This window comes from Eleutherodactylus coqui, chromosome 6, assembly GCF_035609145.1.
Source record: "Eleutherodactylus coqui strain aEleCoq1 chromosome 6, aEleCoq1.hap1, whole genome shotgun sequence".
Taxonomy (NCBI): domain Eukaryota; kingdom Metazoa; phylum Chordata; class Amphibia; order Anura; family Eleutherodactylidae; genus Eleutherodactylus; species Eleutherodactylus coqui.
The window spans coordinates 57,292,352-57,316,418 of NC_089842.1; the positions used below are offsets into that span (position 1 = coordinate 57,292,352).

General features: G+C 44.1%; 1 protein-coding gene across 6 annotated transcripts in view; it reads left to right on the forward strand.

Annotated features, from left to right (window-relative positions):
- The window catches only part of RERE (arginine-glutamic acid dipeptide repeats), a 338,755-nt gene that overhangs the window by 295,606 nt on the left and 19,082 nt on the right, over nucleotides 1–24,067 (forward strand). For all 6 annotated transcript variants that reach the window (XM_066606873.1, XM_066606875.1, XM_066606872.1 and 3 more), the window contains 8 exons: nucleotides 13,205–13,367; nucleotides 15,956–16,048; nucleotides 16,158–16,357; nucleotides 17,093–17,254; nucleotides 17,433–17,546; nucleotides 17,710–19,076; nucleotides 19,304–19,526; nucleotides 19,623–20,331. In XM_066606873.1, coding sequence (XP_066462970.1) covers nucleotides 13,205–13,367; nucleotides 15,956–16,048; nucleotides 16,158–16,357; nucleotides 17,093–17,254; nucleotides 17,433–17,546; nucleotides 17,710–19,076; nucleotides 19,304–19,526; nucleotides 19,623–20,331 — 3,031 coding nt within the window. The remainder of the gene's footprint in view (nucleotides 1–13,204; nucleotides 13,368–15,955; nucleotides 16,049–16,157; nucleotides 16,358–17,092; nucleotides 17,255–17,432; nucleotides 17,547–17,709; nucleotides 19,077–19,303; nucleotides 19,527–19,622; nucleotides 20,332–24,067) is intronic.

The window sequence follows — 24,067 nt, forward strand, 5'->3', positions numbered from 1 at the left end:
TGGTGGTGGTGAGGCTGTTGGTGTTGGCTCCCCGGCTGAGCTTTGCGCAACAAAGGTTGCACACCACTGTTCGTCGGTCGTCAGGCGTCTCTGTGAAAAACTGCCAGACCTTAGAGCACCTCGGCCTCTGCAGGGTGGCATGGCGCGAGGGGGCGCTTTGGGAAACACTTGGTGGATTATTCGGTCTGGCCCTGCCTCTACCCCTGGCCCTGGCCACCGCACTGCCTCTTGCAACCTGCCCTGCTGATGCCCTTGACTCCCCCTCTGAAGACCTGTCCTCCTGAGTAAGCGTTGCACACCAGGTGGGGTCAGTCACCTCATCGTCCTGCTGCTCTTCCTCCGAATCCTCTGTGCGCTGCTCCCTTGGACTTACTGCCCTTACTGCTACCTCACTGCAAGACAACACTGTCTGATCGTCATCGTCCTCCTCACCCACAGAAAGTTGTTGAGACAGTTGGCGGAAGTCCCCAGCCTCTTCCCTCGGACCCCGGGAACTTTCGAATGGTTGGGCATCAGTGACGATAAACTCCTCTGGTGGGAGAGGAACCGCTGCTGCCCAATCTAAGCAGGGGCCCGAGAACAGTTCCTGGGAGTGTTCCCGCTCCTGAGCAGGTGTCATTGTAGTGGAGTGAGGAGGCTGGGAGGAAGGAGGAGCAGCAGACAGAGGATTCGGATTTGCAGCAGTGGACGGCGCAGAACTGCGTGTTGACGATAGGTTGCTCGAAGCACTTTCTGCCATCCAGGACAGGACCTGCTCACACTGCTCATTTTCTAATAACCGTCTCCCGCGTGGACCCATTAATTGGGCGATGAATGTGGGGACGCCAGAAACGTGCCTCTCTCCTAATCGCGCAGCAGTCGGCTGCGACACACCGGGATCAGGAGCTCGGGCTGTGCCCACACCCTGACTTGGCCCTCCGCGTCCTCGGCCGCGTCCACGTCCTCTAGGCCTACCCCTACCCCTCAGCATGCTGTATTACCAGTGATTTGATTTCACAGGCAGGAAATAAATTGGCGCAAGACTGCAGGCCAAATATAATTTTTGCCCTTTTTGGAAAACGAAAGGCCCCACTGCCTCTAGTGAATGAATTATCTAAGTTTAATAACTGTGCTGTGTCCCTGCTTATGTGTCACAGAACGTGAGGGTAGCAGAGTTATTATAACTCTTGGAGAGCAGGTATTTTTTTCCCAATTAAGGAAAGCAAATGGCGAAGCCAGCAGTAAAGCGTAGCTGTGTGCGTCTGATTTAGCAATGTTGTTCAAGCAGCTCACACGTGTCCACCGCCCTTAGGACGGACAGAGGCTGGACAAATAGATTTGTTTTCAGTTTTTTTCCACCAAAAGGCAGCACTGCGTATATTCAATGAACATGAGAAGTTTAATAACTGTGCTGTGTCCCTGCTTATGTGTCACAGAACGTGAGGGTAGCAGAGTTATTATAACTCTTGGAGAGCAGGTATCTTTTTCCCAATTAAGGAAAGCAAATGGCGAAGCCAGCAGTAAAGCGTAGCTGGGTGCGTCTGATTTAGCAATGTTGTTCAAGCAGCTCACACGTGTCCACCGCCCGTAAGGACGGACAGAGGCTGGACAAATAGATTTGTTTTCAGTTTTTTTCCACCAAAAGGCAGCACTGCGTATATTCAATGAACATGAGAAGTTTAATAACTGTGCTGTGTCCCTGCTTATGTGTCACAGAACGTGAGGGTAGCAGAGTTATTATAACTCTTGGAGAGCAGGTATTTTTTTCCCAATTAAGGAAAGCAAATGGCGAAGCCAGCAGTAAAGCGTAGCTGGGTGCGTCTGATTTAGCAATGTTGTTCAAGCAGCTCACACGTGTCCACCGCCCGTAAGGACGGACAGAGGCTGGACAAATAGATTTGTTTTCAGTTTTTTTCCACCAAAAGGCAGCACTGAGTATATTCTATGAATAATAACTGTGTTGTGGCCCTGCCTATACAATTCTTTCCCTGCAGTATCAATGGAGGGTGCAATGGTCTGCAGAGGCAATTTTGAGAAGCAAAAAAAAATGCAGCACAGCTAACAGCAGCCTGGACAGTACTGCACACGGATAAATATGGCCCTAGAAAGGACCGTTGAGGTTCTTGAAGGCTACACTCACTCCTAACACTCTCCCTGCCTATGCAGCACTTCTGTCCCTAATGCCAGGTGCAACGGTCTGCATAGGCGATTTTGAGAAAAAAAAAATTTGCCACTGCTAACAGCAGCCAACACACAGCTATCAGTGGCCCTAATAAGGACCTTTGGGGGGTCTTGAAGCCTACACTAACTACCAATTCTTTCCCTACAGCAGCTCCGGTACAAACAGCACTGTCCCTCATCTAACTCACACCGCATCTGAGGCGAGCCGCGGGAGGGGCCGACTTTTATATTAGGCGAACACCTGATCTTGCCAGCCACTCACAGCAGGGGGGTGGTATAGGGCTTGAACGTCACAGGGGGAAGTTGTAATGCCTTCCCTGTCTTTCAATTGGCCAGAAAAGCGCGCTAACGTCTCAGGGAAGGAAGTGAAAGTAACCAGAACACCGCATGGTGTTCGTTACGAATAACGAACATCCCGAACACCCTAATATTCGCACGAATATCAAGCTCGGACGAACGCGTTCGCTCATCTCTATTAGTTTGTGAATCACATAGAAGTCTAAATATATGTAGGCTGGATCTAGGTCAATACTTGGAGTAACTGTAAGAGCTCTTGCTCGCTGGTATTGCATAGAAACAGAAAATTGATAGCAGAAAAAGCCCACGTGGTCCATCCAGTCTGCCCTTAAATCATTTCCTTTTTATCTTGGGACAGACATATGCTTACTTCAGGCAAGCTCAAATTCATTGATTGTTGATTTTCCAACTGCTTCTGCTGGAACTTTGAAATGCAACTCCGTAATAGAGCGGCCATAGATATCTAGAACCTATTGGAATTATCTAAGATAGCGGTCACTTCTGTGCAGCTTCCTAAGGGCACTAATAAGAGCATTGAACCATGAGGGAACCACTCTCATGAGACACTCAAACATACTTAGTCGGACACATTTACTATTCAAAATATTAAAGTTTTCAGTTGTAAATTGTGCCAGAGATCTATTACAAGCTTTGCTCATACTTATTTTTTGCTTTTAGAAACTTTTGACACTTTTTCCGACTTGTGTGGAAAGGGGGCGCAGACTTAATTTTGGTAAAATGCACCAAAATTTTGGCAGAATTTTTTTGTGTAAACTAAGCCAGCCCAGCTAATAGTATAAAAATCGACAGGTTTACCATCCAGCTGTGATGCATTTTGAGACTGTCTGTCTTAGCTCGCACTGTCTAACTTTTAGGGCATGTTCACTTGGTGGGCTCTGTCTGTATAACTGTGGCAGAAATCTGTGGCTATTATGTCATGCCTTGTCAATGGGCAAAATCTGTGTGGAAATACGGACGCATTTTTGCATATATTCACATGAAGAAGTAACATGTCACTTCATGGAGATCTGCATAGAATCGGGTCTGAATTTTGACAGGGCTAAATCGTATACAGATCCACGGCGTAATGACCACAGATTTCTGCCAATGTTTTACAGACTGATTCTGCAGCAGTATGTTAACATACTATCGAAGCCAGTGTTTCTCAACTCCAGTCCTCAGGAACCCCCAACAGGTCATGTTTTCAAGATATCCTATAGAGAGAACACCTGTGGAAATTGTAGAGGCCCTGACAATAATTACATCACCTGTGCAATACTGAGGAAATCCTGGAAACATAACCTGTTGGGGGTCCCTGAGGACTGGAGTTGAGAAACACTGGTCTAAGGGTATTAGTAAATGTGCCTCAATAATTGTAAATGTATCTGCTTTCACCCAAACATAATGAACATGTAAACTGCTGCTGTTTGCATTCATACCTACTACTCATTCGTGCTTTTAAAGGATTCTATTCACATCAGTCCCTCACTCCTTCCTTAAAGGGGTTTTCAAGTTAATTTTTATAGTTTTTGGGCATCCCCGTATCCAAAACTATATTTTAAAAATGTATATTCACCGCTTTGCCAGGGTTCCGGCACGGTAAAATCTAACAGGTGACATCATTTGGCCACAAGGCTTAGTGATGTCCCATAAACCTATCACACAGGCATATAAAGTAGAAGCCCCGGGCAGGTTTAAGAAAGTCATTAGTGACGTCCCTGTTGAACCTTCTATTGGCTGAAGCGTTCACATGGGTAAATAACCCACGTGACGACTGCAGCACTTGTAAACAGAAGACAAGCGCAGTGAGCAGCGGTGGGGCAGCATTGCAATAGAAGACGGTGAGTTCCCCCACCCCCACTGCCACCAATTACCTCGGAAAACCCTTTTTACCTGTGTACACCTCACACTGTTTACTTTCTTGAATCACCTTTAATTATCTAGTTCAACTGTGCAACCCTAAAAATGTCCTCATGAATCACTGAACCATCTCCCCCCACCCCTCTCTAGTCTCCTGCCATTAGCTGCACGGGGCATTTTTCATAACCCTGGTCCACCTTCTTTTATTGCTAATTTCAATTTCCAACCTGCCTCACAAAGAGACCCTGCAAATGTACGGTAGTTAACATTCATTGTATGTGTTCTCCTGTAACTGTGCATTCTGGAACTCGGTCAGCATGCACAGACTTACCACCACTATTCCTTTCAACTGCTCTCAACCTACTGGCTCTTGCAGAAATACAGCTTCAATAGTCACTACTTACCCTGTTGCTTTAATTTAAGGTAACATAGTATGTAAGACTGAAAAAGACATACATCTATTTAGTTCAGTCTATTACCCTCTAATGTTGATTCAGAGAAAGGCAAAAAAACATGAGGTAGAAGCCAGTTATCCCCTTTTTTAGGGGGGAAAAAATCCTCCTAACTCCAAATCTGGCAATCAGAATAACTCCCCAGATCAATGATCCTTTTGAAATAATCAGTGACTATTACATATAATATTGTTGTACTCAAGAAAGGCGTCCAGGCCCCTCTTGAACGCTTAAGAGAGTTTGCCACCACCAGATTCTCAGACGGAGAGTTCCATAGTCTCACTGCTCTTACAGTAAAGAACCCTCTTCTAGGTCTGTGAAGAAACCTTCTTTCCACTAGATGTAGAGGGCACCCTCATGTTACTGTCACAGTCCTGGGTAGAAATAGTTGATGAGAGAGATCTCTGTATTGTCCCCTGATATATTTATACATAGTTATTAGATCGTCCCTCAACCATCTTTTTTCTAAACTAAATAATCCCAATTTTGATAACTTCCTTTGGTATTGTGCTCAACACTTTTCTCATATACCCCCAGATCTGAGAACAGGCTTGATGGAGGAGCAGGCATATGTCTTTCCATGCTTTGCACACCTCATGTAGTTTCAGTAGTATCCTCACTCACTTTCCCCTCCTTTTGAGGGCCACTCCTTCAGACTCTTCACCCATTGTCCCTGTGACTGGTGGCTGTCTGCAGCCACATGTGTTCATGCCAATAGTTTCTTGATCGCATATTCTATCTTGCGAAACATTGACTCTCATTATGGATGATTATAACATCCCTATTAACAATCCAATCTCTGTTTGATTCTTAGTTTTTCCTTTAACCTCCACCCTATGCATTCACAATTTGATTCTTCCTCCTACACATGAAGATGGTAATGCACTTGATCTTGCCTCCTAGCTCTGATCAGTTTTTTATTTCTTTAACTCTCCTCTTCCACCCTTTGACCATAACTTCCTCTACTTTGCACAAGATAGGTGACTAATGTTTGATTGCTGGGTGTCTGACTGCTGGGACCATCCAGTAACACAAGAACGGTGCACCAAAAGTCTCCCTGAAAGAAAAGAGCAGCAGTGCACTTGTCTAAGAATGATCTATTTGAAAACATTTTACCAGAAAGATCTCTGTCCATTGCCTGTTGTCACTGAACATGTATGGCAAGTTTGAATAGCTGTAAGACAGTGTGGTCTAAAATGTATATGTTGAAGTAATGTTTCGCTGGTGCCAGACAGTACTTTGTTCAACGGTTATTCAACCGTATTCCTACTTCTGTCTAATGTGTATGGTCACCTTAAGGCTTGTTCTCTCCGGGACCTCTCATGAAGGAGACTTTAGCAATAGTCAAGCTGCGATGAAGTAATAGTGATGATTTTCTTGCTGTTCTTGCACCGATTCACAGTCTTATTTGCTGCTACATGTATATGTAGGTTGGCATAAACCTTTCCTGTAGATTCAGCTTTAAAAAGAGCCGTTGGACTGAGCTGTGTTCTTGAGTTTATGCTTGAAAGCTGCTGTTGGCATCAGAGCCCAAGTATCAAAAAAGCACCATATATACAGAGCTGGAAATCTTGGTATCCTGTCACCAGTGATTGTCAGGCAGAGGACAAGATTGAGAAAATAGTAAAATGACATGTTCAGCCTTATCCACATTGAGTTTCAAGGACATGAAAGATGAAATAGCTTGCCAGCCAAAACAGAAGTCGATAAAGATGAAAGGCTTACAGTGTATAGATGGATTTGCGTATTATCACTGTATAGACCGTATTGAAATCCATGAGAGTAAAAATGCCTGCACCAAAATGATAACTCTCGATGGAAAAGAGAGTCTGGAGTTCAAAGCATTTGTAGCCCTGTTTTATATTTTGTTTAATTTATCATTGCACAGTTTACAGTGCTTCTTACTTCCCTCCTGGCCCGAACTCAAGGTGAAAATGACCATTTTATTTGCCTCATTGTGCTTGACTCAAGTGAAATCATTCTTTCATGCATTATGATGCCTGGTGTCTTAACTGGATAATGCTTACCTTTATTTTCAGTCATCCCCTGCCTGGTTTACTTCTATTTAACATCCTAACATTGGCTGGAAGCTGTAACTGAAGTCTTCTATGCACATTGTGAAATGCATGGCCTTGTACTATGCACTTGTGCAGATTATTTTCTAATCTCATTAAGTGGATGAGGTCTGTAGCTCCAGTGGTATTGGCTTCTAGGGGAGGGCAGATGGCCCTGTAGAGCGAGGCTGATCCATCTTTGTGCAGTCTGAACTACATGGATTCGCTGTAAGAATAAGCCTTTAGCTTACTATTGTAATGAATCCGTATCATGGAGACATCATAGCGAAGTATTAGTGTTTCCTGCTCGTGCCGAACGGGTTATATGTGAGCAATAGAAACCTTGGCTCTTACCACCCCCATGAGACCTACATTTCTCTGGCTCATTTAAGGCTTTGGAGTGAATCTGCCTCTGCAGATATTGTCATCCCCTGTTTTCCCGGACAGAGGGTGAATCAGATGAATATAATGGCCGCCAAGAGCTTCTCTCTCGTGTGTTACATCCCTGCTATGTCTGCTTTTATTAATAGACTAGGCTACAAGTAAAATGCCAAAGTATCAGCCCTCTTGCTTGGCGTAAAATGATGTTTTAAAAAAAAAAAAAAAAAAATGCAAAAAGCCTTGGTATATTTACGTACCTCCTGGATTGCCTACGGCTGGCTGGAACTTTAATAGCAATCATCCCTTTAGGCTTTGTGGTTTTCCAGACATGACAGCTCAGCTGATAGAAATGTTTTCCATACATCCTTGTGGCAGATGTTGTACCGTGGTATAACAATACGAAATTACGAATGGTCTCACATAATTCGCTGCTACCTCTCGGCTGCCTCCAAACAGCGTTCGGCTGCCAGAGCTCCGTTTCTGTGTGTATAATATACACAGTGGATATAATAAGTCCACACACCCTTGTTAAAATGCCAGGTTTTTGTCATGGTAAAAACATCCAACAATGATCATTTCAGATTTATTTTCACCTGCAATGTTACTTATTATCTGCATATACCATGGAACACAGTGAAGCAGTGGATTACATTCAGCACAGCAGTGACATTACCAAGAACAGATTTTTTTAAAACTTCCCCATTGGAAATAATGGGCAAGTTTTCTGCAGAATTGCAGAAAAATGGAACAAGCTGTGATTTTGCTGCATCTCTACAAAAAAAATCACATAGGTAACTACACTCATTGGAAATAATGGTTGTATTAGTGTGTCTCACAGCACACAACTCGCCTAAGGGCACACTCACATAAGCATATTTGCGCAGTGAATAGAAACCACTGATTTCAATTAGCTCATTCAGACCAGCTTATTTTCATACGATGTGTGATTGCATGAATAAATACGCAATGTGACCTATCTGGTGTGCATTTGCAAATCACAAAGGCCCATTGATATTAATTGGCTAGCCTAAATGCACATGACATGCGCAGAAAACCCTTCGTATTTACTGCACATACATGCACAAAAGCAATGTGATTATGTGTATTTTTGTGTGCACAAGCATGCGTTGTTTGTATATACAAATTCACGTGGGAGTGGGGAAAAAAGGGACCCGAAAGCGCATTTTGCTTACACCCATGTGAGCCGGCCTGTTTGTTGGTTCATTCAGATTTTTAATTGAACATTCAATGTAGCTTCTTAGCTTGGTTCACTTGCCTGCTTCACACTTCATGCATTCCAGTGTGGGGTAGCTCAGGTGGTGGTGGGGGAAGCATGCAGATTTATCAGTCATTGGTCTTCCTCCGTGATGTCAGCTCAGGATTAGAGAGAAATGAAATTTTAAAATACTAGATTGACCGATATTCACTACGTGAACATAAAATGTTTGGAGAAGTGGTTGGAAATGTTTTAAGAACGGTCGAGCCAAAGATTCGGCTTGAACTGTTCACCGTCCATGGCTTGGTCTTCCACGTTTTGGGGACATGGCGACTGCCAAACTGGTAAGCACTTGATATCAACGTCACTTAGCAACACTTGAGTCTCCCCATCAGCGCTGTTGGCTGAAGCACAACAGCACCGCTAGACTTAAAGGGGTTGTCCCGCGCCGAAACGGTTTTTTTTTTTTTTTTTTCAATAGCCCCCCCGTTCGGCGCGAGACAAACCCGATGCAGGGGTTTAAAATAAAAACCGGATAGTACTTACCCGAATCCCCGCGCTCCAGTGACTTCTTACTTACCTTGCGAAGATGGCCGCCGGGATCTTCACCCTCGGTGGACCGCAGGTCTTCTGTGCGGTCCATTGCCGATTCCAGCCTCCTGATTGGCTGGAATCGGCACACGTGACGAGGCGGAGCTACGAGGAGCGCTCTCCAGCACGAGCAGCCCCATTCAACACGGAGAAGACCGGACTGCGCAAGCGCGTCTAATCGGGCGATTAGACGCTGAAAATTAGACGGCACCATGGAGACGAGGACGCTAGCAACGGAACAGGTAAGTGAATAACTTCTGTATGGCTCATAATTAACGCACAATGTACATTACAAAGTGCATTAATATGGCCATACAGAAGTAGTGTATACACCAACTTTGTTTCGCGGGACAACCCCTTTAACATAGGAACTTTGACCTGGCCTGACAGGTCACTCAATGTATCAAACTTTAGGATTTTATGGTGGTGGTGAGGATGTCACAAAACTAATGACACAAACCTCATCCACCAAAGGTTACACAAAGGGGTCAAAGTCTGGTTGAAAAAAAAAATAGAATTTTTTTTATATTAGATTGTTCCCAAATAGGGTGAGCTTTCCTACTTTGGGTGCATTAACATGGGCTGATTTCATTGCAGTAAAAGTGCCACAAAAACCGCATTGGGAAAACTCTGCACTTTTTTAATTTGCATGGTTTCCTTTTTTTTTTTTTTTTCCTCGCTAGCTGTTTTTGGTGCATTTTTTTACTGCATCTAAAGCATACCACATTTAAACCACCCCCGTGCGAATGCACCCCAAGTCCTGTATATACGCCAACACTTGCTTCCGATGTCTTCACCTTTATTGCAGTCATTTGCATACCCGAAGATGTAGAAATCCTCCCATAGGAAGCAGAAGGAAAACCAGCACTGTACTGATCTGATCCAGCTAAAGTTAGCGCTTTATTGAATAGGACACAATGCATGCACTGATATCTGATATGTTTGAGTAATGATTGCTCTTCATCAGAGCTTAAAACTAAATATTATTCCAATTTTTAAATGCATATAAAATGTTCCAGTATCCAATAGAAAGACCAAGGCAATTGAAACGGCACTATAAAACCTTCAAGTGCATAATCTGTAAAGGTGCTAATTTATAGGACCAATAATGTCCCTTTTACACGGGCCGACAGTCGGGCAAGCGACTGCACGAGCGCTGATGTCACCGCTAAGTTAGCACTCATGCAGAGCATTTACACTGACAGACTTCACTCTCGGATGGCGGGCTTCTCGCTCAGCGCTTCACCTTCTATGGGGAGCACTCAGTGGGGAGCATTTACACTGAACGACAAGCTCCGCTATCTAGCGATGGTTTTTATGTTATAGTCAGCGATATTTTTTTAGATATTTTTTGCATTTACACTGCACGATTATTGCTGAAAATTCATTCGTTTAAACGGCTTCTGAGCGATAATCGTCCCGTGTAAATGACCCATAAGTATCCAGTGTATGTGTTTGCATGTATATAAACAAAAATCTAATCTTTCTAGATATGTAGTATATGCATATGGTCATCAGTTACCCTTATAGGTTCCTGATATATGCGCATGCACGCGTTTGAATACAGCTCCGATCCGGCGCTAAATTTCCTTCTGATTTCTTAGCAGGCTTGTAGTAACTGTTGATTGCAGTGCCACTGCATCTGACATATTAGGCAATGACAATTTCCTGTCACTCAAGCTGTGATGGCGGTGGTCTTCAATAGGATGAGGATAGCTGAGGCGTCTGCTCCCATGATCACAGCCCATGATCTTCATAAACGTTTAGGTTACTTGTCATTTATTAGATAAGATCTGCTCACCTACATTATTGCTATTCTTCCATCACATCTTCCTTTCACAGAATTTGCTGCATCAGGAGCGATTAGTGTCAGGAAGGGGACAATTGGCTTCTGACAACCACACCTATTGGCATATAGCTGCCATTATTTATTTTCTTTCAAATCCGCTTGAAAGTAAATTGCACCAGAAGGTGATCCTGTGAGCTGCGGATAAAAAGGGCCTTGAAGGGCTGAGGTTCCTGTCACTGCCAGGAGGTGATTTGTGCTTAATTAACAGAGCTGCTTCAAGGATTGAGAGCGTGACGGCCCAGTATGAATATTTCATCAGAGGACTGAGCAGCGGGGGAGATCAGGGCAGGGTGTTTGTAAATCACGCAGGCTTGTACATCTATTATAGCCCTTTGTAAAAGCTTGTGTGACTGTCTTGGAATCTTGTAGCATGAACGGCCTTGGAGGATGGGTGCTTGTCATCTTATGTGTGATGTATAAAAAGACTGTTGGGAAGTGCGCCCCCTGTATGCTGCACTGGTAATTATTGAAAGCCTATTGCTCAATTCAGTGCATCCTCACAGATGCCTGGATGCATGTGCACATGTAACCACCAGGCCCAACCCTCCTATCCCTTAGGACCCGATTACATGGAACGATTATCATTCAAAAAATTGTTGGATTGTGTAAATTTCATAATCGTTCAGTGTAAACGCGGCCAAAGATTGAATGACGAATGATAATTCATGGGCTGCTTGTTCATTATTAAATTTAAGCTAGCGTAAACATAATCGTTCGCACATCGTGTGAACAGCGATCGTTTAGTCCACATTGACTGGTGCAGTGAATGACCTGAACGATTTGTGAACACAATTTCAAACAAAATTGCTAACTATTTATCTGCCTGTATAAACGAGCTGCACGAGAGAATGAGTGCGAGCTGTCAGAGTGCGAGCTGTCAGAGTGCGAGCTGTCAGAGTGCGAGCTGTCAGAGTGCGAGCTGTCAGAGTGCGAGCTGTCAGAGTGCGAGCTGTCAGAGTGCGAGCTGTCAGAGTGCGAGCTGTCAGAGTGCGAGCTGTCAGAGTGCGAGCTGTCAGAGTGCGAGCTGTCAGAGTGCGAGCTGTCAGAGTGCGAGCTGTCAGAGTGCGAGCTGTCAGAGTGCGAGCTGTCAGAGTGCGAGCTGTCAGAGCGCGAGCTGTCAGAGCGCGAGCTGTCAGAGCGCGAGCTGTCAGAGCGCGAGCTGTCAGAGCGCGAGCTGTCAGAGCGCGAGCTGTCAGAGCGCGATCGTGCAAACAAGTTATCGCTCTGTGGAAAAGGAGCCTTATTCTTTGGAGCAGTGATCTACGTGGTCAGTTTTTACAGATACTACATTAACACTTTTCTTTGGATTGACACATTTTTCTACTTGCTACATAGTGTTACAATGAATATTAAACATCTGTATTGAGACAACCGATTCAGGCTGAAACTCAATAACATAACAGAGCTTGTATCTCGGTTTCAGTAGTCTTCAGTGATTGATCCTAGTGAGACGTGAACCATAGTTGTGTTACTGGTTCTTTAATGAAACCTGATACCTGGTCGCCAGCTTATGTTTGCTGGGAAGGTTGAACTATGTACTGTAGGTGTGATACTGCTGATAAGCAGCTGCCTGTACACACTGCCACTGCACAGGTTATACATTGTTACCTCAATGAGGAAATGAAAGGAATTGTCTTTGGAGAAGCTCCTCTCATCTGTTCCGTGTATGTCGGCAGGTAAGGTTTAAGGCTGTATGGTTCATGAAGTCTGTTTTTGCTGATACAACGTCTTCGCTTTTTTGGGATCGACTCCTGATTTTTGACTTTAAAAACTGTATTAAGAAACCTAAACAAAAACTGCACGTGTGGATGCAGCCTGAATCTATTCTGCCACCAGTAGGGGTAGACTGATGTTTCTAGTTGGCCGGGTTCTGAGAACCTCCAGTCGCTGTATACATTTGTGAATGAAATTAGCAGCTTTGCACTTTAGGGCTGAACATTTTTCCGAAAACCTTCATTATGTGTGTTAGAACATTATTTTATTTAACGGTTTGCAGAAAATATGTGAGTGTATCATGATTTTGCCTTGCAATGTATGTTAACACACTGCTGGATTATGGGTTTGTACCGGGAATGCGGTCTCCAATCTGTTGCTGGCCTACCAACTACAAAGCATAAGCAACTATAGAGTACCCAAACTAGTCGGCCCATGTGGTGAAGGGATACTGCTCAAAAAACGCTTGTATGTACTGCTTACTGGTGATTGTGGTTTTGGGACCTCACAATGTACCACACAATCAGATGAAGGCATTTTCTGCTTTTGAGTTTTATCAATTGATCTGTAAGGAGATAAGTTGTCTGTATGATGACTGTACTGAGGGGAGGCTGTTTATTGCTTCTTCCAGGGAGAACTTATCACCTTTTATTACTACTGGAAGAAAACCCCTGAGGCCGCCAGCTCCCGTGCCCACCGCAGACATCGCAGGCAGGCTGTTTTCCGTCGGATCAAAACCCGCACCGCTACCACACCTGTAAACACACCATCCCGGCCTCCCTCCAGTGAATTCTGTGAGTACATTCAACGACAAGCGAGCGTTATAACCTCAGCCTGTGTTTGAAGATCTTGTTCAGTGCTGGGAATGTTTACCCAAAGAAACTGGACTGAACTTGAATTGTGGTTTAAACAATCACACTTGTGAATATGTGAGAGTATGAACCATCACATTACTGCAAAATGACTTCATAGTGTTCAATGTGAAGGGGCACAAATATCAAGTATTGTGCCCCAAGGTAGGCCTGGAAACATTGCCAGACGCAGACTTTGAGATTTAGCATCATTACGCTATGAAACAGTCTGTTGTAGTTGGATCTTTATGGTGGCCTGCATGTCATCTGTGGTGCAGCAGGTACAGACCTTAATAAGACAAGCTGTGCTTAAAGGGGTCCTTGTTTACTCGCAGCCTTGGGGTGCCTTCACACTTGTGATCGAGATATTGCTGCGTTTTTTTTTTTCATTTAACGTGGATGCCAATAGGACTCTCTAATGTTAAAAACGCATTGCATAAAAATCGCAAAGCACCAACGTGCAATTTTTGTGCGATGCGTTTTTAACATTAGAAAATTCTATTGACATTTGCGTTAAAAATATGCAGCGATATCTCGATCGCAAGTGTGAAGGCACCCTTACTGCAGCCCGTAAACACAGACCCTGCGCAAGAAATGGAACTGCAGCATGGTACATATGGGACCCAGAAGTGGTGTGTATCGGCTCTTTCAGTGTTTTTGGCCAAGAACAACAAGATAAAAAAAAATTTGAATATAATCCCCTTCATGCAGAAATTGCAGTGGGTAAGGTTAAAAGTATTAGTGTATCTTGACGCCACCATGAAGGCAGGGGTGTAACAGGTGTTGGATGCAGGAACGTCCCTGTCACACCCCTAGCTCCCGATTGGTGACTTTTCAAAGGTCCTAGCCTCAACTTGTTGCCTGGGCTCGACGGTTACGGTGAGTTCATGTTAGCCTTACATTATTAGCTGGAAATAGTAGCATGTTACAGGGGTAACATGGAACCATTTACAGTGAATAATGTAAGGTTAACATGAGCTCAGCCTCACTGTGCACCTCAGTCAACAAGCTATACACACAGTGCTGCTAGGAGTTCACTCGCAGCAGCCGTTCCCCCGTACCATCTCCCCTGGGCAAGCGGAAGCTGCCACCTCCGCGTTGTTGCAAAGCCCCTTGCACTGATGCCCCGGCTCCGCTGCCTCAGTGCTTGTTATACTCCTTACTCCAGCACTGCCGCTCAGACCATTACCGCTGCACTCCGGGTCATTAGGGACGCCGCAGCCTGTGCATGTGGAGCCAGCTGTGGCGATCACATTTGCGACAATCTCCTCCCCTGCCTCTGGATCCATCAGCGCGCTGCAACTGATGGCCGACAGCAGGGAAGGGGTGAGTGTGGACAGTAGGGTGCACCTAAGGACAATGCTGGGACCGGAGGAGCGCAAAGGGGAGAGCCTCACACATCAGCACGCCGCAAGTCCCCGATAGCAGGCGGCACAGTGCAAGCATTCTACTGAGCTGCCAGGACCTGCAGGGGGAGGCATCTCTGCAGCCAATCAGCATCAGGGGGTGTCACCTCCCTGTCAATCTGGACTCCACCAGGACTTCCTGGTGGTGTCAAGATACACTAATACCAGGTTAAAAATCCACATCCTGCTGTTTTTATTAGAACAGCCCTAATAAAGCAGTCGTTAGTGTATATTCACACATGGCATGAAGGCTGAAGATTTCTGCAGTGTTAAACTAAAAGCCATGCAGATAAGTTTTTAGAAAAATCTCATCCATGTGGTGCACAAACTATCTGTAGCAATATTGATATGTAATGCGCATTTCAAATTTGCAGCATGTCTATTGCTTGCTAAAGATTTTTTGCCGCGGATTCCACCCGTTACTATGTAAACTGTGAAATCTGCAGCATTTCTGCATTGCAATTTACTGCAAAAACTGCCCATTTGTTAGCTTTTTGCCACTGCGGTTTTCTCTCGGCATGAAAGTTTTCAGCAAATCTGAGTACTGTGTGAACATAAACTAGTGGTGAGCGTATGCTGTGGTAGAATACATGTGCATATCAGTAACATGCGCGGAACTCTGCTTTTGGTCAGATCTGTAGAACAAGATGTTCTGACAGATTGCTTGCTGCAGACTAAAGTTTATGAACGGTAACTTTGTGCCAAAACAATGTTATTCACACTCAATTAAGATGTCAGTTTGTACAATTAGATGTGCTGCTGCTGTTATTTGTTCTTGGATGGTTTGGCAGTTGCTGCAATTGAATGTTTTTTTTACATAAGTAATCTGATTAATAACAATTAGCAGTGGGTTTCTCCGCTGCCAGGCATGGTGAGTGGGGAGTGACTGCAGATACAGGTGTGACTAGCAGCTGTGTCTTTTTTCCACCTTGTCTAGGTACTTATTCTATTTGAGTCAGGATTGGCATGAGCGAATTAGAATAGCACATTACTATATTGTTTTATACTATTCTAATGCCGGATTGAGCCGGAACTTTGTGTTCTCATTTTGTATCAATTTATATCGCGTTAATTACATGCAGTGATAAATAATGATTATGTATTCTTGCTGTTTCCCCTATCCAGTGGACCTAAGTTCAGCCAGTGAAGATGATTTTGACAGCGAAGACAGTGAGCAGGAGTTAAAGGGTTATGCCTGTCGCCACTGCTTCACCACCAGTATGTAATCTCTTTCAGTCACTTTTACATGTGTCAAGGGCATCTTATTGACATTCAGAGTTCGTGTTTGGCAGCATCGTTTAATGTTACGTATCTGCTCTCACTGCAGCTTCTAAGGACTGGCACCACGGGGGCAGGGAAAACATTCTTCTGTGCACAGATTGCAGGATCCATTTTAAAAAATACGGGGAGCTACCACCTATTGAAAAGCCCGTGGACCCACCGCCATTCATGTTCAAACCGGTAAAAGAGGAAGAAGACAGTCTTAATGGAAAGCATAGCATGAGAACTCGGAGGACCAGGGGCTCGGTATGCAAACATCAGAGGCTTATATTCTTACTATTTACTATGTGTTCATTACTGCCCTGAAAACAATCTTTAGTAAAATATAAACCTTATAATCCGGTTCCTAACATGTTAACAGAGGTGAATCTGAAGTAGTTCAACTGGGAATAAGGGAGGATTTGATTTAAATCTCAAGTTTCCTTTTGTTCTGTAGATAAGGAAAAGTCAGATAGCAGTAGTATATTAGAAGGGTGTTGATCATTATTCTTCCTGTTCCTAGCCAATGGATTGGCTGCATGGTACATTTCCTTTCCACAGACTGGGTAAGTAACTTTGTGCTTTGTGTCCGGGATTGTAAACATAACATTAGCTGCGTGGTCTGTTGTTTATGGCCGAAGAGATGGGATTCCCTGTTCAGGACATAAACAGTATGGTATAGCAGGAGGTTGCCAAGAAAGACCTCCTTCCGCACTGGTGGAGTCAGCACATTCATGTACTGCATGGTCAACCATTCATATAAATTGGAGCCATGAAATATTACATATTCCCTGTAGGGGTGGACACAGTTACCTGGTAATATCAGCTGTGACCGTGGTATTTTAGGAATGGGGCCCGTGGCGTTCATAGTTTTAATGGTCTACCTAAAAGTACTCGAGGGTTTAATAACTCATTACATTCTTTGAAGAATTTGTTATGAAAAATAAAATGTTGTTTTCCATCTATTCTTTTTCATTTTCATATATTCCTTCTGCCAAATAGATATCTACATTACGCAGCGGACGCAAGAAACAGACTGCCAGTCCAGACGGCAGAGTCTCCCCTATAAATGAAGACATCCGTTCCAGTGGCCGAAATTCTCCAAGTGCTGCCAGCACATCCAGTAATGACAGCAAAGCGGAGTCCCTGAAGAAGCCATCAAAGGCAAGCAGCAATTAACCAGTCAGATTGCATTGTTAATTTAGTGTAATTTGTTTGAAGTAGGCCAGGGTCTTCAGCTTCAGTAGCCTCTAGATTACAGGTCCATATGGTAGCAGATTTACAAAATGTGATGTGCCTCAGTTGTGCATCACTTGTTTAACATATTTCTCTTTGGCTGCAGAAGATTAAAGAAGAACCCACCTCCCCAATGAAAAGTGCCAAACGTCAGAGAGAGAAGCCAGCATCCGACACCGAAGAGACAGACAGGGCCACAGCAAAGAAATCTAAAACACAAGTGAGTCAAAACAGCAAAGCCTCAGCTACATTATGCTGGGCCCAGGTGATAAATGTATTTAGTAGGAAATGCCTTTTAAAAAAGGGAAACAATCGTGACTCTGTGTACCATTGCTGTAAGTATAAGCAGCACTCTAATGAATACCCCATTTATGTTAATACAGGAAATTAGTCGGCCAAATTCGCCATCGGAAGGAGAAGGCGAGGGTGAAGGCGAAGGAGAGGGTGAAGGAGAGAGTTCGGACAGTCGTAGCGTAAATGATGAGGGCAGCAGTGATCCTAAAGACATTGACCAGGATAATCGAAGCACATCTCCCAGCATTCCAAGCCCTCAAGATAATGAGAGTGACTCTGACTCTTCTGCCCAGCAGCAGGTGTTACAACCACAAAATGGTGCTCCAGCAATGGTCCCACCTCCTGTGTCACCATCACCTCTTGCACCAGTTGTCCCTCCACCTCACAGCATTACTCCTGCTCAAGTATCACCATCTCCATCACTACCTCCTTCCCAGCCTCCTCAGCCCCCATCACTATCATTAGTTCAGGCACCAGTTTTACACCCTCAAAGACTTCCTTCTCCACATCCAGCAATACAGCCCCTTGCTGGGTCTCAAGGAGAGCCTCAGCCTCCAGTCCCTGCGCAAATCCACCCACAGTCTCCTCATCATGGCCCAATAGCATCTCTCCCACACAACATCCAGCCACAACCCATATTACAATATCCAGGTTCCTCTCCACCTCAGCCCTGCCCTGCTCAGGTCTCTCCAGTGCCACAAACCCCATCTCATTTCCCTCATAATACTCAGGGACCACCCAATGCTCAGTCAGCGCTGCCGACACCACCTCAACCTCCCCGTGAGCAGCCTTTGCCCCCAGCACCCATTACCATGCCTCATATTAAACCACCTCCCACTACTCCTATTCCTCAGACTTCTACACAGTCCCATAAACATCCTCCCCATTTACAAGGACCTTCTCCATTTTCTTTGAATTCTAACTTACCACCTCCTCCTGCACTTAAGCCTCTTAGTTCACTGCCTGCACATCATCCTCCTTCTGCTCATCCTCCTCCATTGCAGCTTATGCCTCAGAGCCAGCAACTTCAGGCAACAGCAGCACAACCACCAGTCTTGACTCAAAGCCAAAGCCTTACCCAAACATCGGGGCATCCTCAATCAGGGCTTCATCCTATACCTCCTCAGCCACCCTTTCCACAGCACTCTTTCATACCTGGAGGCCCACCGTCTATTACTCCGCCAACTTGTGCTCCTGCTCCTACCCCTTCTTCCTTACCATCCGCATCTCCAAGTCTTCAGCCATCATCATCTAGTTCAACTTCTACGGCAACCTCTGGTGTCTGCATTCCTGTGGTATCTCCATCACCCAATCCACCACCTCAGCAACCAATCCAGATTAAAGAAGAGGCACCTGATGAAATTGATGAACCTGAAAGTCCTCCACTTCCTCCTCGAAGCCCATCACCAGAACCTACTGTAGTGGATTCGCCCAGTCATGCCAGCCAGTCTGCAAGGTTTCCATCTAATTTTGTTTGCTTTCTTTCATAGTGATGAATAAGTTTGATGAAATCTTGTGTTTTATGAATACCCAGATAATACTTTTAACAGGTTTCAACATTTTCTTAATATATACATGGCAGGATCTGATCGTTGCCTTATTTAAAAGTATGCATCTTGCATGAAGAAGTATTTTGGAGTGCTCTACATAACATAATGTTAAACTTTTTTTTTCCTCCTGTAGATTCTATAAGCACTTGGATCGCGGTTACAATTCCTGTGCTAGAACCGACCTCTACTTCATCCCTCTGGGTGGCTCCAAACTAGCAAAGAAGAGGGAAGAAGCTGCTGAAAAAGTAAAAAGAGAAGCAGAGCAAAAAGTCAGAGAGGAGCGTGAGCGAGAAAAGGAAAAAGAAAAAGAGAAGGAGAGGGAACGGGAGCGTGAAAGGGAAGCTGAAAGAGCCGCAGTATGTTTTCTATATCACTTATCGCCACTTAGTATTTAATACACATTTTATTACAATCTTTCAACCTTGCTACTTTTTTTTTTTTTCTTTGCACAGAAGGCTTGCAGCTCCCATGAAGGTCGCCTTGGAGATTCTCAGATGAGCGGCCCAGCTCATATTCGGCCATCGTTTGAACCACCTCCAACAACTATTGCTGCTGTTCCCCCTTACATTGGTCCAGATACACCTGCTCTTCGCACCCTAAGTGAATATGCCCGGCCGCACGTCATGTCCCCAACAAACCGTAACCATCCATTCTTTGTTCCTCTTAACCCCAATGACCCTCTCCTGGCATACCACATGCCAGGCTTGTATAATATAGACCCTACGCTTCGTGAGCGGGAATTGCGTGAGAGGGAACTGCGGGAACGTGAAATCCGGGAGAGAGAGCTGCGGGAAAGGATGAAACCTGGTTTTGAGGTGAAACCACCTGAGCTTGACCAACTTCACCCTGCTGCTAACCCAATGGAACATTTTGCTAGACATGGTGCACTCACCATACCCACAACAGCAGGACCACATCCTTTTGCTACTTTTCATCCTGGCTTAAACCCCCTTGAGCGATCTCTGGCAGGACCACAACTACGGCCAGAAATGACTTACCCAGAAAGACTAGCAGCGGAGCGGATACACGCAGAGCGCATGGCATCACTTACTAATGACCCATTAGCTCGACTGCAGATGTTCAACGTCACGCCTCATCACCACCAACACTCGCACATACATTCACACCTCCATCTTCATCAGCAGGACCCATTACATCAAGGTGAGTCATGGGTCGAGGGGCAAGGTTACTCACTGAAGTCTCGATTAGTCTTGTCAAGATGCTTGTTGCCTACTTTATATAGATATATTTTATTTCTCTCCATTTAAGGTCAGTGGAAGACTTATCTCGCCTATGTATGAATTGAACAGGAGTATTTTGATAATTGGTCAGGAAATATTTTGAGTGTGCTGTTCTCCAGATAGCAACAATGTTTATTTCCTTAACCCCTTAGTGACCACCCTAGCGTGTTTTTACATCCTGCTGTTGCAAGACGTGTATGGAGAGAGATTGCGTTGCTATCTCCCTCTGTACATCGTGAGTGTCAGCTTTTTTTTACAGCTGACACCTGCGGGCAATAGCCCTGACAAACCGCGCGGCCGACCGGGGCTGTTAATCCTTTAAATACCCCTGTTAAATCTGACAGTGGCATTTAAATCCCCCGAACGATGTTTGGGGGTTCCGTAAGGTGTTCCCCCACCCCCCCACCCCCCCTGTGGTGAGAGCCGGAGAGCCGTGCGGGTGTCATGGCAGCCGGAGTCCTTCTGAAAGGCCCGTGGGGTGGCTTGATAAACTGCCTGTCAGATTGCAGTATGATGTAATGCTATAGCATTATATCATACTGCAGGAGCGATCAAGGCATGGCATGTGCTCCCCCCTGGGGACTAAAAGAAAATGTAAAAATAGTAACAATGAAGTTTTATTAAATATTTTAAAAAGTTAAATAAATAAATAAACTTTTACCATATTTACAATAAAAAAAATTTAAATCATAAAACAAAAATACATATTTGGTATCGCCATGTCCATAAAAGTCCTATTTATCAAGGTAATGCATTATTTACCGTGCACGGTGAACGTCATCCAAAAAATAAAGAACACCAAAAATGCGCATTTTTTTTTTGGTCAACCTGTTCCCAAGAAAAAATTAATAAAAATCGATCAAAAAGTCATACGTATTCAAAAATGGTAAACTACAGGACGTACCGCACAAAATGAGCCCTCTCACAACTATGTTGACAAAAAAATAAAAAAGTTATGTGTGCAGAAGATGGAGACAAAAAATAATCTTTAAAAAATTAAATATACTTAAAAAATATATAAGTAGTGCAGCAAAAGAAAAAAAGATACAAATTTTGTATCCTAGTAATTGTACTGACCCACAGAATAAAGTTATCATGTCATTTTTGTTGCAATTTGTGCACCGTAGAAAGAAGACTCACCAAAAGATGGTGAAATGTTGTTTTTTCCCCCATTTCTCTCCACTTAGAATTTTTTTATGTTTTTCTGTACATTATATGGTACATTAAATGGCATCATTGAAAAATGCAACTCACCGCGCAAAAAACAAGCCTCATACTGCGACGTCAATGGATAAATAAAGGAGTTATGATTTTTTAAAAGGGGGGAGGCAAAAACGAAAATGGAGAAAAGCAAAAAAGCTTGGTCACTAAGGGGTTGAAGGGGAACTGTCAGCACGAACATGCTGTCCAAACTGCAAATATCACCTTATAGAGCGGGGGGAGCTGAACAGATTGATGTATAGTTTTATGAGAGACCATTCAATCTAACTTGTATTTCATTCATTTAAATCTCCACTCATTCTGTGCTCAGAGGTTCAGTGGGCGGTTCTGCTTGGTGATGGCGATTCCTTTATGCACTGTCATACTCAGCTGTCAATCACTGATAGGACTGCCCACTGGACCTGAATCACAAGACTATATAGCAATCAACTCTGCATTTCCTGCTCTGTAATGTGATGCCTGCAGGAAGGGACTGCATCTTCAATGTTACAGGTTCCTTTTAAAGATATATTAGCAAGTTAAACTGAGACGTAGAAAAAACACAGGTGTATTTTCTAAAGGACATTTAAATAAAACTTGTCTTGCCCAAGTGAGTCTATCTGTGTCTATCACAGACTGGTTGTTACAGACATGCTGCTTGACTATACTGTACAAGGCTTGACTCACACGTTTGTAAAAATATGGCACAAAATCCACAATTATATTCCACTTGTGTTTTTGCTGTAGGGTAACTATTGTGGATTTCAGCCTTGAATTGTACATTGAATTGAAGTATGATAAAATTTAGCAGCCAAAATTCGCAACACATATGGAGGGCACTGCGGAAGTGGAATGTTGTGTTCGTTAAGCCCCATTTACACTGGACAAGTGTCAGACAAACGACACCCAACACTCCTCCGTGTCTCTGCGCTCCTGCACGGGAGCTGGCAGAGTAGGCTGGTTCACGGAGCGGCCAGCAGGGGGCGGGGCAGTGCAGAAGATTTCTCTCCTCTCGCTCCCCCGCCTCCCTCCATTCACATAACACAGCTGCTGTTCACTACTGAACAGCCGCTGTTTAAACTGCACAATGAGCTTCATCGCTGATCTTTTAAGCTGCATAATCAATCAGCGATGAAGCTCATTGTGCAGTTTAAACAGCCACCGTTCAGTAGTGAACGGCAGCTGTGTTATGTGAATGGAGAGGGGAGTGAGAGGAGAGAAATCTCCTGCACTGCCCTGCCCCACTGCTGGCTGCTCCAAGAACCAGCCTGCTCTGCTAGCTCCCGTGCAGGAGCGCGGAGACATAGAGACGAGTGTTCGGCATCGTTCACCTGACACTTGTCCTGTGTAAATGGGGCTATATTTTCCACCCATAGGATTATAGTGTGTAAATTTAGTAGATTTCTCTGTTATGAAAATTTGCTAGATGCGATTTCTTGCTAAAAGACTTTCCCTTCCAGGCTTTGTGTCCCTAACAACCAGACTGTTTGGGTTCTTACTTATTCTGCCCTCACCCATCTCAAACTCCTATTAATTTGGTTTTGTTTTTTTGCGGGATGACATGTTATTCACTCTTGTTTTACTGAACTGTGTTTTCCCAAGACCTGTTAACAATGTGAAAAGTAATTCTACCGAATACGTAACCTGTGTGATCCCTCTTAATATGTAATATTCTTCAGTTTCTTTGTCTAGTTCTTTGACCATAACACTTCCAAGGGAACTTTTTTTGTGCATTGAATACCAGACGCTTTATTTGACAGGAAATAGCTTCCCACAGCGTTGAGTAATAGGGTTCACGCCATAAGAGATTTGTCTTCAAGTTTCATCTAACTGTCAGTAAGGCAATTCCTTTCCATAGGTAGAGGTGTCAAGTTTAGGTGTGTCGGGGCACTACGATACGCTGATAATTTACTGTAACAACGATATGTCTTGCACGGTTGCCCTTAAAGGAAAAAGCTGACAGTTTCTGGTTTCTTGGTTAAGCTTTATAAGAGCATAGTTTGTGAAATCATTATACTTATCCCACTATTTTTTGTCTGGAGCTGTTGATACATTTGCTTGAGATTGTAGTGGTAGGTTAGAGGGAGGGATATGTTGACTACTTTTATTATGTTGTAGAACTAGGACTTTTGTGCCATCACCACAACACCACACCTTTTAAAAATTTGTTGTTACCCTAAGAAGAACATGACCTTATTTACCCTCTCAATTGTTGGTTCCAAGTCAGTCATTCCTATCAGCAAATACATGACGAGAAGTGAGGCAGCAGTGTGATGGCGGTTTAGTTTTTGGGTTGGTCCCTTTAACTGGGTCATACTAGTGTGTTCACCTGGGTAGTTAACATGGCATGCTAGTTTTCAGCAATGTTTAACTGTTGTTTTGACCCTTCTTTCCCCATCAAAAACGTTGGACAGATCAAGCCTAGGGCGGCTCAATCAATCTAGTATTTTGGTGGG